Genomic DNA, 16,860 nt, shown 5'->3' on the forward strand with positions numbered 1-16,860 from the left:
GATGGATAGATGGGTTGATTTCGCCCACGACCTCCACTAATCTTAAAACACCCAAAAGCTTGAAAGACAGACAATATTAGTCAGTTGAATTATGGCTTTTATTTCTACATGATTTTAGCTTGAATGTCAACCGTTGAACATCCCAATGATACGTGTACCGAAGTGGCGAGAAACCACGCCATTCTTCACGAAATCGTCCACTTCCTACACGAATCCATTCAGCTGCGTCTCCTTCCTTCCTTCCCTCCTCTGGAACGGAGTTTCAGTCCTACATTACAGCCTTTGACGTAGCAGCTGTTTTCCAGTCTCTTTTGTTCTTACGTCATTCGCATGAGCCTGCCAATCTGTCTCATGCGCCCCCGTAACCGTCTCTGCCAATTTTGTGGGCGAACATAGTGTGTGAAGTATTAGGAAGGAAGTAAAGTAATTACTTACGGATGAGAAACAGAGAATCATTGCTGGTGGGTTGGACGTCGCGAGCTTTCAGTTAGGATTATTCCTCGCGGTGAATGCATTGGAGTGTCAGCACGGAGATGAACCTTGGGTGTCCGGAGATGCTGCATGTGTGTGGTTTCATGTCATTGCGGCACATCTCGGGATATGGGGTGAGTCACAAAGTGAAGTGTCGATGGTAAATTGGGACAAGCGGCAAGAGTCGGTTGTTACTACGTTATTTGAACTGAGCGATGGTGAGCGGGAGTATGACGGTCAAGAAATGCCAGTGAGATAGGGCGAGGGAGCGAGAGAGGGGCTGGATCAACGCATGGAAAGAGTATCGTAAAAGAATAGGAACAATAGGGATCGAGAACGAAGGAAGACAGAAGGTGCGATGATGTGCGTGTGCGTTAGGGCGTCTCTTCGAATCCATGCATGAACGCATTTCACGTCACTCTGTCACGACGTCCTCTGACTTGACTGGGTTTCAACAATTTTGTAAACATGTAAGACGACCTGCTGCATCCCTCTAATCGTCGTGTGTTTATACTATGAGTCCGATTCTCCCTACTCGTCGTGGTAGCAAAGGAAGGCACCATATTCACTTACACCACTGCAGCAGTGGTGGGAGTCACTCACGATGTGACTCTCCTGACAGGAATCTTGATCTCTATTCCTCCCCTGGCAGCAGGTCCCAAACTCCTGATCAAGGTTAATGTTCTAGCCTCTCCTGGATTTTCTACGCGTGCATATACTTTTCTTTTATGAGCGTGTAGTGTTCAATTTCATCTTGTTGATTTTAATACGGTTGTTCTGGAGATGGTTTGAGGCATGTTCGGTTGTTTGGCATTTGTATTGTCCGAACAGCTAAGAGCAATAATGAATTGGTGGTGTGCTTTGGGGAGTTGCTCATTGACTTTGTCCCCACTGTGGGAGGACTTTCGCTGGCTGACGCCCCAGCGTTTAAGAAAGCGCCTGGTGGTGCACCCGCGAACGTTGCCGTCGGGATTGCAAGGCTTGGGGGAAATGCTGCCTTTGTTGGCAAGGTACTACTAAATTGCCTTACCAACTGTGGAGGCTGTGGAAATTAGGACATGACTATTACATGGATTATCAAAGTAGTTGCGGAGTAGATGTACTGGATCCATCACATTCGCCCGTCTTCAACATCTTGATAATTGTTTTTATTAGGAGTGCTATCCAACTGTGTTGATAGAACATCATCGTTGCTTCCTTGCAGGCTAATTGCATGCCTTATGCCTTAACCTCCCATTTTTCCATGAAGAAACAAAAGACTCACTGAAGCTTGTTTGATGGCGTTAGGTTGGAGATGATGAATTTGGGTACATGTTGGTGGAGGTGTTGAAAGAGAACAGAGTGGAAACAAAAGCTTGTCGCTTTGATCCAAATGCCAGGACTGCACTTGCGTTTGTAACATTGCGAGCTGATGGGGAGCGTGAATTCATGTTCTATCGTAACCCTAGTGCAGATATGTTATTTGAGACGAAGGAGCTTGATACTGATATTCTCAAAGCGGTACTCATGCATCATTTCTCTGATTTTCCTGCTTCACGGAGCCTTCATACTTGAACAATTGCTTGACGTTGGTGGGTTGGTGTGAATTCCAGTTCTGTTGTTAAATGAGATTTTCTATAAAATGCTCATGACAAGTCGCACAGTTTGTCAATTTCAATGAGTAAATATCATGATCATATTATACAATGTCATTTACAGGCCGCTATACTGCATTTCGGATCCATCAGCTTGATCACGGAGCCCTCACGTTCAACGCACATGGAAGCCATGAAAGTTGCCAGAGAAGCTGGGTGCTTGTTGTCTTATGACCCAAATCTTCGACTGCCATTATGGCCTTCACCAGAGGCTGCTAAAGAGGGTATTAAGAGCATTTGGGATGAAGCTGATATTATAAAGGTAGTTTGCTATCCAAAAAAAACTCTTGTGCGTCACAAATATTAGCAGACTTCATAACGCACTACATGGATTGAAATGTCTGATATGGGAGGTGTGCGTTTATGTGAAATGACTGAAGGTTAGTGACGAGGAAGTGGTATTCCTTACCGGTGGGGATCCCACGAAGGACGAGAATAACATGAGAATGTTTCATCCTAAATGCAAATTGATGCTTGTTACCGAGGGTGGGGAAGGATGCCGGTATTACACTCCGGTATGAACGCGTTTCTCAAAGCAGGTTTTCTTTTCAAGGAGAATGTTCTGTAGTACGAGCTACTGATGTAGTCTTGCCTTAAATCGCAATGCGTTTTCTTCTAAACACTCCAATGTATACTTCACTCAGATTTGCTGACAAATAATCTCCTAAATTGCTGTACAGTGAGGAAAGGGTTCTACATTATCTTTTGTGACTGCTCAACTGTGTACCAATATTGTGTCGCGTATTTGCTGATTTGGTCCTTTTCTTTGTGATAAGCATTCTGACCATGTTGATGATCGATTGGTTGCAGCACTAATCCTTTGAGTGTAATCTGAGCATGCAGAAATTCCGGGGAAAAGTGGGCGGTATTAAAGTACAGGTTGTTGACACAACTGGGGCCGGTGACGCATTTTGTGCTGGCCTATTAAGCAATCTTGTGAAGGATCCAGGCCTCATTGATGTTAGTACATGGTTTTCAGATAAAGCCGACCATTTTTTAGTTATTTTTTAAATCTTATCTGCGTTAACAATTTCTTGTAGTTTTATCAACGTTCTCTTTTCTCACAAGAAAACTGACTATCAACTCCACATTCTAGGAATCATCTTGCTTCTTTGGGTATTTGAACTTTTGAAACGATACTTCAGGATGCGGACCTCATCTCGAAATGCCATTTCATCTGATGATGACGAAATTCCACTTGGTAACTGATCATCCCTAATAGTTTCTAATAGGCATCTGTAATTTCAGGATGAACAGCGGTTGAGAGAAGCTCTGAAATTTGCTAACGTGTGTGGAGCTATTACCACAACTGAGCGAGGAGCAATTCCAGCTCTGCCTGATAGGGATACAGTCATGAGGATGATGAGTAAGCTACTGATTGTTCACTCAGATTTGTTCACTTTCTGCTGTATAGTTTCCATGGAACGTAGGATAAGTAACACCTGGAGCACTCACATTACAAAGGAGTAGAAGTCCACCATCTTTGCTTCCAGCTTCATTTCAAGGGCAGAGTCCCAGTAAATCCTTATGTTTCAGCATAAAAATTGGGAGAGGTCTTGTTGCTGTTGAGTTGTTCAGTTTAGATTACATGATAACCAATTTGCGTATCTTCCAGGGAGACCATCTGTTGCACAAAGTTCTTCCACAGATCCCTCCTGGCAAGGTTATCAAAAATGGAGGTTCCGCAATTCCACCTTCGTTTGAAATTCAGAGAAAAGTGTCAGTAAATGATGGAATGGAGAAGGCAGTGAGAAATTGTTTGCTCTGCTTCGTGCATCATGATCTTAACATGCAACCTTAGGACACCATGTTGGCTTTAGATGGAGCAACTTTTCTGCAAATACTTAAAAGACAAACTCATTCTGGGACCTGAGAATATAATTTGTTCCTCATATCACACATGGGTTGGCGTCTTTTTTTGGATCCCACCCTTTTCAGGAAGGCTTGGGCTAAACGGTGTCTATTCGCTGTCATTCACAACTTTCATGTGGCTTGTAATAAGAACTTTTTCCTATAAGCATTCAATTTTTGCCCATCTTCCTCTGCCATCATTGACCATCTTGTGACAAGACAAAAAAAGAATTTCATCAAAAGAGATGACTCTAAAGAATGTTTGAACACCTAATTGTTTCTAATAAATACATCTAAATAAGAAATATAGAAACAACCAAATTTTTTTAATCATTTTTGTTCTTTTTTATCACATGAGTCACAAAGGAATACAATAATTGCAACAACAAATACATGCACTACCTTTGTAAAGCAGCACAAAGTAATTGAGTCATTACAAAGTCAATAATAACAATAGCAATTTGTTTTTATTAAGTCAATAATGAAAGTAATATTATTATTTATTAATTTCTTATAATTGAAAAGTCCATACCATAGAAGTTAGAAGTGCTTTTTCATTTTAATTCAAAGTTGCCTCTATTCATTCTAATCTTTAATTTTGTAGTCTGTATGACAAATGAAAAAAATGATATCTCTTTCAAGAATATATATATATATGTATATGTATATATATTTAAAAATTATAATATTTATGTGATATTTAAATGTCTCATTATTTTAGCATCAAATATTTTCTTACAAAAGTATTTATTTTCTTCAGCAAGTATTGTTTCAACCTCAAATATAAGTCCATACAAATTAGGAAGTCTCATTCACATGTTGGTTGTGAAATGGAATTCAATATGATTTGTTAATCATTTATATCAAATCCTTCAATAATAATACTATTGCTAAGATCAAACCGATTTATACAAACACATTCTATTATGCAATGAGAAACATATATATAAAAAAAAGAAAAAAAGAAAATGTTACAAATATAGCAACAACGTACTCTCCCATTACCAACATCAAAACTCATTTTGGGAGAGTCCCCTTCTCCTCGACGACGACGACAACGAAGGGACTCATGGAATCGTCGATGCTCCGCATAACACTCGAAGGAACACGCTTCGCAGTCTTCGAAGGTGTTGGATGTTGCGCATTCTGCAACTTGAAGATGAAGCTGGAATTTGAATATGAATGCTCGACGATCCTTGCACCGCACAACTTGGGGTGAATCGAGCAGGGTTTCAAACTGCGCAAGGATGGTGCCAAACCCGGTACTGCAACAAATGGAGGGAAGAGTTACTGCTGGCAGGAGAAAGCAACGCTCAGCCAGCAACAATCAATCATTTGGTAGACTAATGCTTCTTTTCGGAAATGAAGCTCAACGTCTAGCCAGGTAGAAATGCCACCGTGAACTGCTGCTCAACAGACAATGCTCGGTAATCACACCCATACAATGCTACATTCTCCAGACTCAGTCATTCTCCCCATCTGAATACTGTTATTAGAGTTTCTGACAACGACTCTTCTCGAGTAGTTCTCGTTGGTTTTAGGATCAAGACTTTTCTTCTGTGTTCGTTTAGCCACGAAATGTGCTCTGCCCAACCCAGCCCTAAAGTTGTTTTTCTTTCCCATCTTGAAATACAATGATTGTTGGGAGGGCAACAGAATATGACAACGTGTGGTCCAACTGACATTGCCACATGGGCTTATGGCGACAAGATCGACCTATGCATTCTGCCTTGGTCGCTGGAAGCCCACTTACCAAATCCTTGATTTTCTTACAACCCAGTGATGCACGTGACAAACGAGCACTGCTGCTGATACCATTACGAGTCTAACAACAGTATTCCCGGTTACGCGTTAAAGAGGATCGGCCCAGAACCTCCCCTCGTTTCCATAGGTGAATGGTCCTTTGCCATTTTGTTTCGGCTTTTTACGGTGTTAATACTTGAAATAGACTTTCTTTATTTTGCACTGCGTTCCTTTTGTTGACGTGTTAAATTTACAAAGGTGCTTTGGGATTCCTCTCGGTTGATTTATAAGCAAGGTGGATTCCTCCCAGACATCGGCACTGGAATACACCGGACCTCTATATAGGCAACCGTACAGCAAGGTTGACATTCTAATTCGGCAGAAGATGCCATTCTTCGGTCCGCTCACAGGATTAAGTGCGCTCTTTCAGCTGAGAATTCTAGTACTGTAATGGCCACGAGCTGGCCAGCATGACAGAAGACACGCCGAGTTCGCAAACACAAGAAGTTGTGCGTCATAAAGTCTCGTCGGGTAACGAAGCGACATCCTTTTCCTGTAGCAATTCCTTTTCATGGATGGACACGACCTTCTCATGGAGTTTTCTTTTCACCGTAGAAACGTCAACGTTGAAAGGCTTGCTCCATCGTTAGTAGAACTTTGGCCGGAACTGCCCATCTGTAGTGGACTAGGAGGAGAAAATGCATTTCAGTTTTATTTCGTGAGCAAGGAAAGTGTTATTCACGTGAGGTTTCTCAGCGTTTCTCTCATTCTCAGTCTTGTCCTCATGCAAATGTCATGTTACTTGCTACAAGGTCTGCTGAACAATTCCTCATCAATAGTGGTCATATATGACATCATGTAGGATTAGTATTTGTGTTTTTATTTTTCCAGCAATTCCTCTGCAAGGTCTGCACTGACCATCTCTGACTCTGTCGGCGATTTTTCTGCCCGTCAATAGACTGTATAGGTGTGTCACTCTTCTTCAGTTATCGGTGCTCTTGATATTCATCTGAGAAAGGGAATTTATGCCATCGTACTTAAGTAATTTGCTAGTACGGGTGCCTTCCTTCTGGACCTTCATGTTTTCGTCCAACTTATTTCTCAATAAGCATATCGAACATGTAGAGTTCCTTGATATTCGAATGTAATGTCAGTTGTTACTAGCTGAAGTCTACAATGTGTCATCTAGGTGGACCTCCAAACTAAAACCAAGCGAGCGCGTGCGAATCGGATATCTCATAGGGCATAGTGTGTGCTCACAGTGACTTCACTCACGATGCACGAGAAACAATTTCGGCTACTTGCTGCAAACCTTGAAGGAGTTGTTAAGATCTATGAGGAGCTCTGCAATTTTCTACAGGTTGGCCTCTACTACCTTCTGTGGCGCGTCTTACACCGATTTTAATCGCACTTCATTTATTTTTCGTACTCGAAGTTGTTCAGCTTGTCTTTGTCTGATTACTATTTCATTCGGTTGCAATACAAAAAGCTGTTTCTGAACCTGTTTCATCATCGTGGACCCGCACTGTTGATCTTTCTTTCACAGCAGAATCTGCATCATTTTCCTTAGCGTATGATTATCTCCGAACCATAGATACATTTGGAGGTTTGGACCCTTTGGAGAGCTCAAGTGAAAAAGATTCTTGCAAAGGAGCCAAGAGACTCACACCCTCATTTTGAGCTTAATAAATCACTTGGCTGTTTGGTATCCCTTCTAGTCCCTATGCTTCATACATGCTCACGATTGTCACAGAAAGCAGGCAATGGCTCCTGTAACGTGCAGTTCAAATTCTCTTCATCGCTCGGTGGTTCTATTATGTACCTGTTTAATTGCTCCGAACCCAGTTTACTGGATACTTGCGTGATGATTTGTTCTTGGATTTGCATTCAATTCTGCATGGAAAACAATTCGCTTGTCAGATACTGTTCAAGACTGCTACCCTTCACATGCACAGTTATCGTCCTAGAGCACTGTCAGAATTATTCTCCACGAAAAAAGGGAGGTCTCCGTGCAGACCCGACAAGTAAATACTCTTCTCACATCTCATCAATTCAGAGTAGAAGATATATACCAATACAAGAGTCGTGACGTTTTCTTCTCGACACAATCAATTCTTTTGGTCGCTCGAGTGGAAATTCAGCAGTTGCGTATATATTGGCCTTTGCGTGCTGCAGGTACAAAGATGATAAAGAAGTTGCGGAGGAGCTTCAGGAGTTTCGGAAGGACCAAGAAGACGTCCCTTGATGAATGTGGTGGTGATCTTGATGACCGGCCGAGACCTAGTGATGTTGCATTAAGCTTCGTCTGCAAGGCGATACGTCGTGATGAACAAGATTATGAACAAATATACCACAGCGCTGAACTCGAGACATGCTATCTCTCTGATACGTCTTTGTCTCAGGAATTTGGACGTAATCCGAGAAAGCTTATGGATTTTCCAGCCAAAACAGAATGCTCTTCTGAATTCACCTTTCAAGACCAGAATGATACACATCCAAGTACACCATCTAATCCCGAGTCTGGTCACACTTCTGATTTCAGCTTTTCTTTCAGTGATTTGGAGACTCCAAGAATCTTAGAGGCAGCAGTAGATTCAGAAGTTGTTACACCAGGATGGCCCCTCATGTACAACTCAATAGGTTTCGGTGAAGAAAATTCTTTGATGGCACCGCCAGTCCGCCCTTGTCCAGGCAAACTACCATCAGGTCTGGATTCATCAAAATGTATTCCTCCAGAGGAGGAGTCTCCTCCAAGTCCACGGCAAAGTCTTCCCTCAGAAAAGTCTACTCCAATCTTACTACAAAAATGTGTATCAGGCAAGGTGAAGCCACCTCGAAGTCCTCTCCATCGGATACTCTCAGACAAGACAAGAAGTGTTTTTAATCGAATAGATCGTCGTGCGTCAAGCGTGGATTGGACTTTACACTTACCAAATCGAAATAAGGAGCTCTCAAAGTCACCAACGTTGGTAATGACTGAAGAGATCTACGCGAAAATATTGCAAGAGATTGCGAGAGATGCTTTTGTTTGTGTACCAATCTCTCTCAACGCTAAGGAATTTAGTGTGCCCGATATAATTGGGAGAAATACGTCTCTAGCTCAGAGGATGAAAGTCTTGTGCTTAGATAGGAAGTGTTCATCATTTTCACGTGAGGAGATTGAAGCTGGGACATGCAATTTTTCTGCAAGTAAGTTTTCTTCAGACACTCCTTTTACTTTTAACCTACATGGATGAGGACTAGTGGAGAATGCAATCTAGTTATCAAAGTACCTATCTGTAATTGAAAGGGTTTACCCTCTGCAGGTAATATGGTGGGTCGTGGGGGCGGAAGTGAGGTATACAAATGGAAGATGCCTGATGGAAAAGTGGCGGCGGTGAAACGCTTGAACCGTGGTCCAAAATCAGAAGAAGAGCTTCTGAACGATGTCGACATCAATACGTCTCTCTCTGCACATCCCCACATTGTGCGACTGCTTGGTTATTGCGTTGATTCATCACATTTGATTCTTGTATACGAATATCTTTCAGAAGGAAGTGTTGAAAGTCGTCTTCACGGTAAGCGGTCTACTCGTCGATTCTTTCGTGGTTTTGTAATCATCACTTAAGCGAATTCTGGCATGTAATTGAAACCCAGTGAAAGGTCGTCAGTCAAAGATGGTGAGTCCATGACACTCTCTTTACGTAAATTGATGGTCGGCAGTCAATTCCACTTAGAATTTCACCTCCCTGCCACAATCTTGCTGACGGACTTACAGATGCTATTCGCAATATTGACCAAACTTTGTGGCTCTGTAGCTAGAACGAATGCGCCCACTTTACCGTGGCTTGTGCGGTTCAAAGTAGCAGTAGGCATAGCCAAAGCATTGGATTGCCTTCATAATGGCACCTCCCGTCCTGTAATTCACAGAGACGTGAAGACTGCTAACATTCTTCTCACTGCCGACTTTGAACCTCAGGTTTTCTCTTAGGCTAAACTTCCTGCTTAATTGTTTCAAGTTTGGTTGCATGTGGTCTTGCTCTGTTGTCAGACGACAACTTCACTAAAAACGTGGTCCTACAGAACAGTATCTTTAACGGGCAACTTCAGGGATAGTTTGGCATTGGAAATTTGTTATATTCTTGAATCTGAAGTTTTTGTTCCCTCTCCTCACCATTCACTGAAAGACATTTTATCTTGCACAGTTGTCGGATTTCGGGCTCGCCAAGTGGGCTCCCAAAAAGGCTTCACATATTCTGTGCGACGACGTTCTTGGGACATTTGGGTACTTTCAACAAACCTTCATTTCACTTGAACCTTTTGTAGTTCAGTCTCCATCGATGTGCGCAATTTTCTGGATTCTTAACGAGTTTTTGGTTGCAGATATCTTGCACCTGAGTACTTCATGTATGGAAGAGTGAACAACAAGACTGATGTCTATGCCTTGGGCGTTGTACTGCTGGAGCTTATCACTGGCCGAATGCCAATCGATAATACCAGCCCTAAAGGCCAAGAAAATCTTGTCAACTGGGTGAGGAGCCATTTTTCCATATGTTCTTCAGTCAGAATTTATGATTGAATCGTACATGTTGAAAAACTCTCAAAGTAACCATACTTCTTTGTTTAGGTAAGGCCTTTGTTGCACGAGAACAACCATGACAAAATTGTAGATCCGAGGCTGGAGGGTGTTTATGACGTGGAGCAGATGAACAGAATGATACTTGCTGCGTCTCTTTGTGTACAGCTATCTCCTCAGCGCAGACCACAAATGAGTCAGGTATGTCTCTCATTCACTATCTATACCAAGCCACTGCTAAAACCCATTGATAATCGTACATCTGCTTCATTGGGTGCAGATAAACTACTGAAATGAAGGATGCTGTTCAGAATGTTAGCTAGTGAATGGACATCACAATCTTCGAGTCGTCTCCTCAGTCTGATACTGCATAATGTATTGCTCGCAGGTGTTGCAAATACTCTGCAGTAGCTATGGTAGGCTTCAAAACATGCACTTAAGGCCTGATGAGAGGGAGGACAGCTTGCTCATGGAACTTGAGGAAGAGCTCGAGGAAGGTGATTTCAACATTGTAGAATCTTCCACTTTCGATGAATGCACCACTGATATTCAGACCCATCTGGCCCTCGCTATGCTGGGAGTGGAGGACGAGTTAGTCTTACACAGTGGAGTGAACCAAAGCGGGGTTGCTCTACCACATTCCAGTGATTACCTCGATGGCCGATTCATCCCTTCGTCCAGACTCATCACATGAAGAACACTAAGGAACTATTTTTTTTACATTGTTTTTAGTTTTATGATAGTGCGCACACGAAAGTAACAAAATGGGTAGGGCAAACTATTCAGTGTAGAATGTTAAGGTGCGTGATCCTCTGGCCATATTGACTTTACTGTATCTACTTCCAGATGATCAGTTCGATTTCACCGCCTTTAGTTGTTGACACTGAGGTCTTAGAATGAACCGGAACCTTAGAAAAACTATTTAGAGTCTGGTCAACTTGATGAAACTCTTGTATAAAAAGCCGAGGGGCACGGATTGATTGCCCTTTGTATAGAATTGAATCTCCAACATGAAGGGGAAACATTACGATCAACAAACGGAGAAATGCATCAAAAGAGAACAGTATGATTCCACTGTATGTTTCCATCTTTTCATTCCACAAATGACGACAGGTATACTAACTTGCAACCAGTTTCATAATGTTGTGAAAAAGAATAACTCTTAAGTAATGTTTGAAATGATTAGAGCAGACAGTGCATTTTCAATTTTCTTTGAGCACAAATGAATGTGCACTGTAACTATGGAAGTATTAAAAGATAAACAAAACAAATATGCTCACATTATTATGTACTTGAAGTCTGTCATGTTCTTTTGTATTAGATTCTATTTGTTATGTTTTCAAATTTGTAGTTTCTTATAATAGGTGTATTTTATTTTTTTATATTAAGATTATAAAATATGTATTCATCATTTTCTTTTCTTTGTTTCTATTCTTATGACAGCAAGGTTTTTTTAGTCGTATTTATAAATTAATAAGTTGTCATTTTGTTCTGATTCAATTTGTTAAAAAAATTGATTTATCATTTTCAAAGTAGTCTAATTGTTAGATAAGTATTAAAATTACTTCATCCAAAGTTCTTTGCAATTCTTTCCATATTTATAGAATTTAAAATTCTTTATAAGAGATGTGTTTCTTCAAAAATGATTAAAGTTCCAATTCGTTTTTGAATACAAACAATTTTTTTAGATTTTAAAAAAAGTCTTTATTATTTGAAAAGTTTTAGAAAATAATAAATATTTTAATAAATCAAGTTATTGACTATTAATTTTTGTAAAAAACTTAGTATTTTGTGTAATTGTTTATTTACTTATATTTATTTTTTAAAATTATCAATTAATATTACAATATGAAGTCCATATTCATTGTATGTTACAAAAACTTAGAGATGTAAGATTATATGCCAAGATGAAAAAGTGTATATTCTACACTACTTAAGTTGACTTCGTAAGATACATCATTTCAAACAATGATCTAATAATGGATCCTAAAAAAATTCACACAATCATGGATTAGAAGATTCAAAAAACAATAAGAGATGTACAATGCTTTTTGAAATTTGCCAATTACTATCAGATCTTCATCAAAAACTTTTCTTAAGTTGTAGTGCCACTTACATGCTTAACTTATAAAGACAAGCTTGAGTAGAGTAAAGAAGTAGAAGCATCATTTGAAGCTTTGAAGAAAGTTTTTATATCTACACCAATCTTGCATTGCGTTGACTTTTTTAAAACACTTTTTATGGAAATAGATGCATTTGACTTTGCCTTGAGTGTAGTCTTGTCAAAAATAGGAGTATATGACAAACTTCATCCAATAGCTTTTCATTGAAGAAAAATTTCAACAACCGAGATTAATTATGAGATCCATGATAAGGAACTTCTTTCAATCATAAATTCTTTTTAAGAAAGGCATCATTATTTAGAAGGTGCTTCAAGTCCAATCATTGTGTATATAGATTATAAGAACCTCAAATATTTCATGTCAATACCTGTTTTAAATTATCGCCAAGCTTGTTGGAACATGTCTTTGATAAGATTCGAGTTCAATATCACTTATTGGCTAAGAAAACAACAAAGTTTGTCTGATGTCTTTTTTAGATGTTCTTATCTTATACCAAAAGAAGGAGAAGCAGCTTTTGATCAACAAAAGAAAATTTATTAAAGCTAGAACAATTTCATCTCCGAGCAATGAAATCAACATTGATTGTTGATTTGACTTTTTTCAAGTAGATCCAAGCAAGATTGTCCTCAGACCTTCTTATTCATGATATTAAAAATAATTATTCTAAGTCTCAAAATACTTCTAAGTTTGAATTTAAAGAGAACCTATTCTATTTCAAAAGATGCTTATATGTTCTAAAAAAAGAAACATAATTATGTGCTCTTAAAGCTCGTCATAATTTCCCTGTACTAAGGCATTTTGGATATAATAAGACTCTGGAGCTTATATCCAAATATTTTTAGTAGCCTCAAATATAGAAGATTGTTAGAAAATTTATTTAAACATGTGAAATTTGTTCAAGATCAAAAAATCCTCATTATAGAACTTATGGACTCCTCTAACCATTACTTATATCAAAACAATCATGGTTTTCTGTCTCTATGGATTTTATCATGGATCTTTCAATTTCAAGTTCATATGATTCCATATTTGTGATTGTAGATTGTTTCACTAAGATGGTGCATTTTGTATCATGTACAAAATCTATCATATATGAAAGAATAGCTAAATTCTTCATTGACAACATCTATGGCTGTCATGGATTACCAAGGTATATTATATTAGATAGAGGAAAATAATTTTTATCAAGATTTTAGATAACTCTTTTGAAGATATTGAAGGTGGATATAAAACTATCTTTGGCTTTTCATCCTCAAACTGATCGATAAATAGAACGAGTAAATCAAGTTTTAAAGCAATATTTGAGGTGTATCAACAAGACAATTGGACAATTATTTTGTCATTGATAAAGTTTGCTTATAATAATTTGATACATTCTTCTCCTCAAGAAACATCTTTCTTTTCCAATTACGATTATCATCTATGATTTGACACTTTTGACTTTTCAAAAGTTGATAATCTTATAACAAAAGATGTGGCAAATTGATTGTCAAAGCTACATGTAACAATGAAAGGACAATTCAAAAAAACTTAAGAACAACAAAAAGCCAAGGCAGATGTCTATCACAAGAAACAACCTCAATTCTATGTGAGAGATAAAATGTGGTTACTTCATCATAATATCAAAACTATTCATCCTTGTGACAAGGTGGATTATCATATACTTAGACTATTTTCCATTTGTGAATAGATAAATCTACTTGCTTATGGATTACACCTACCAAAGTCTATGAAAATCCATCATGTATTCAATGTATCTTTACTTGAGCCATACAAGACAATGGATATATATAAAAAAAGACAAATGCTACCACCTCATATAGAAGTAAATAATAATGAAGAATTTGAAGTATAAGAAGTCTTAGATTCAAGGCAATGCCAAAATAGGTTAAATTATCTAATACATTGGCTTGGATATGACATTCATGAATGTACATATGAGCCATCCAAGAATCTAACAAATGCATCAGCTAAAATTAAAGCTTTTCATCAATGACATCCATCAAAACTAAGATGAAGAGTCAAGAAATTCTTTGCTATAAAGCAAAGCAAGTCCAATGGAGATTTCATTCTATCTTGTATCATTATTTCTTTATTTTTTTTGGTGCTTATGAGATGGAGAACCAACAACCAGCAGATTCAACTCAAGAGCTATCATTTGCCGAGCTATCAAACAAGTCATTGCGAATATTATAACCTTTAAGATGATAAAATCAAGATGAAGATCTTCAAGAATGACATATTTTTCCTTGAATAGATGGTAAGATATAATGCATTTGGTACCATGACCTTGGAAGGGACTCCCGATGTTTAGTGATACTTTTGGAATTAAGAACCACTCTTGATGGTATTATTAATATTTTGTTTGAAGGAAGTTATGAAGGCCTCAATAATAATCAAATATCATGGAAGTCTTCTTATCCTGGTATAGAATATTATTAATGGTTGAAGGGACCTATCAACTATCTTTGAAGGGAACAAAGATTAGAGTATGTGGCAAATACAGTTTGATGCATCTTGGACTTTATCAACATGTAATTACTGCTCTTCATGGAACTCATCCCTAGAAGGAGGAATAATATCACAGATATATATATTTACCTTGATAATTATCTAAATAATAAGAATAGATAGAAGTAAATCAAAGTAGATAAATATGATAATATCTTGTAAAAAGCTTCCTAGAAGCTTTATAGATACTGCTTTGCCTTTATATATGTCTATAGGTGATTGATAGGTTGAAAACTTGGCCAATAAAGAGGCTATGTGTCGACATGTTGACTACTTGTAGTAAAAGTTGGACATATGGCGTACACCTAGAAAACTTGTCTTGCATATTAGACATGTGTCTTCGAAGTTGGATGCATATTAGAGGTCTTATAGCATGTCACCACATAATTCTTAGTTAAGTAGTATATATAGAGACAAGAGTGAGGCCTTATATACAAATGGTGGTGGTGGTGGTGGCTGATGTCGATTCAAAAAGTACTTTGGCTCGGTATGAAATTTTTTCAGTTGTAAAATATAGAAGACTAGATGGAACCAAATATGTGGTGAAAGCTTGAGATAGTATGCAACATCAAAAATCACTGCACAAATATGAAAAGGTCCAAGCTATCGAGGTACTAGTTTATAGATTTAGATTGATATTCTAAGTTACAAATTAGTATTGGAAAATAATACCTAATCACTCTCTTGAAAGGTCTTGTATTATCGATGGTTATCTGCATACTGCTTTTGTCAATTTTGTGTGATAAGGAGGTAGTACCATGCTTCTTATAAGGCTATTCTAAGTCATTGTATAGACTCTTCCATTTTCAAATTGTTGGTATTGATAGAACAATTGAGAATTACTAGTATAATAAGATGTTAATCAGTGTTAAAGAAAAATGATAAATGATCGATACTTACTTGAATACTATTATTATAAATAAAATCCAAGGGCATCAAATATTCATCTTAGTCATTATAATGAACTACGATAAATGCCCGCAACATATCTTCCAAAGTCTGAATTGCTTGCTATATTTGTCCATCTGTTTAGGAATGAAAGGCTATATATATAGCAAGTTGTGTACTTAGTAGCTTGAACAAGGTTTGTTAAAATCTTCCTATGAAGCTTAGATCTCAATTTGAAATAATGACACAAGGTAATCCATGGTGATAAAAGATAACATCAAAGAAGATACGTACAAGTGTTAAGGCATCAATATCCAAGTGCACCATGGTTAAGTGAAGTTGCTTCAAGAATCAATCTACAAAGACGACAACCATGGTATAATTATGAGGTATTTGTGATAAAAATGTAATGAGATCTATAGTCACATATTGTTAATGTGTCATAGATAATAGAATTGGCTATAATAATTCAGAAGACATTGTGTTATGTGTTTTATTACATTGACATGTTTTATAGGAACACACAAAAGTTTGAATATTACAATTCAAACTTGCCTAAAATCATATCTTTGAGATCTATTTTAGAATCTTTTCTTGCCTTAGATGTCCAAATATTGAGATGTCATGTCTTTCTTGAAGTATGGGTGTCTAGAATATAGCATTATCATGTACATAAATCCACTTCTTGAAATAAAGCAAGCCATCACTAAAATTATAATCTTCATACTATATATCACCTATCTTCAATGGCACTACTAATAGTAGCAACTTTCACCTTATCTTCTAATTTGGCCTTCAAATCTAGTCTTTGTAATAAACTATCTAGTATAGTATAATTTTGCTTTTTCTTGTACTCAAATTGAATATCAAAAAGCTACAATTATTCTTCTCAATAAGGATGTTGTGATTTCATATTTTCTAAATACAAATCATGTAGTAAGGATTGATGGTCAATCCAAATAACTACTGGCTTCTCCAACAAATAGTGTCTCCACATCTTTATGGTGTGTATAATTACTAATTGCTCTTGATCATATATAGAATAATTGTGCTTTATCCTTCTATGCTTGCATGATTCATATGT

At 37.9% G+C, this 16,860-nt stretch overlaps 2 protein-coding genes across 3 annotated transcripts; both read left to right on the plus strand.

Annotated features, from left to right (window-relative positions):
• The first annotated feature begins 65 nt into the window (after positions 1–65).
• Positions 66–4,140, plus strand: LOC112291600 (putative fructokinase-4). 2 transcript variants are annotated; one of them, XM_024539245.3, is made up of 9 exons: positions 66–941; positions 1,094–1,146; positions 1,303–1,481; positions 1,759–1,971; positions 2,170–2,367; positions 2,486–2,620; positions 2,949–3,065; positions 3,354–3,471; positions 3,721–4,140. In XM_024539245.3, coding segments are annotated over exons 1-9 (1,104 nt in total). In that variant the 5' UTR covers positions 66–939; the 3' UTR covers positions 3,810–4,140. The 2 variants fall into 2 exon arrangements, with proteins under 2 accessions (XP_024395013.1, XP_024395012.1); XM_024539244.3 differs by lacking the exon at positions 66–941 and having other exon boundaries at positions 948–1,146.
• A 1,853-nt stretch (positions 4,141–5,993) lies between these two features.
• LOC112291194 (uncharacterized) lies at positions 5,994–11,292 on the plus strand. The gene is made up of 9 exons (XM_024538301.3): positions 5,994–7,059; positions 7,249–7,723; positions 7,875–8,888; positions 9,005–9,256; positions 9,497–9,657; positions 9,884–9,963; positions 10,062–10,209; positions 10,306–10,455; positions 10,643–11,292. Exons 2-9 carry the CDS (start codon positions 7,423–7,425, stop codon positions 10,946–10,948), a joined length of 2,412 nt encoding a protein of 803 aa, XP_024394069.1. The 5' UTR covers positions 5,994–7,059; positions 7,249–7,422; the 3' UTR covers positions 10,949–11,292.
• The last annotated feature ends 5,568 nt before the right edge of the window (positions 11,293–16,860 follow it).

This window comes from Physcomitrium patens, chromosome 14 (assembly GCF_059467195.1).
Source record: "Physcomitrium patens ecotype Gransden chromosome 14, ASM5946719v1, whole genome shotgun sequence".
Taxonomy (NCBI): domain Eukaryota; kingdom Viridiplantae; phylum Streptophyta; class Bryopsida; order Funariales; family Funariaceae; genus Physcomitrium; species Physcomitrium patens.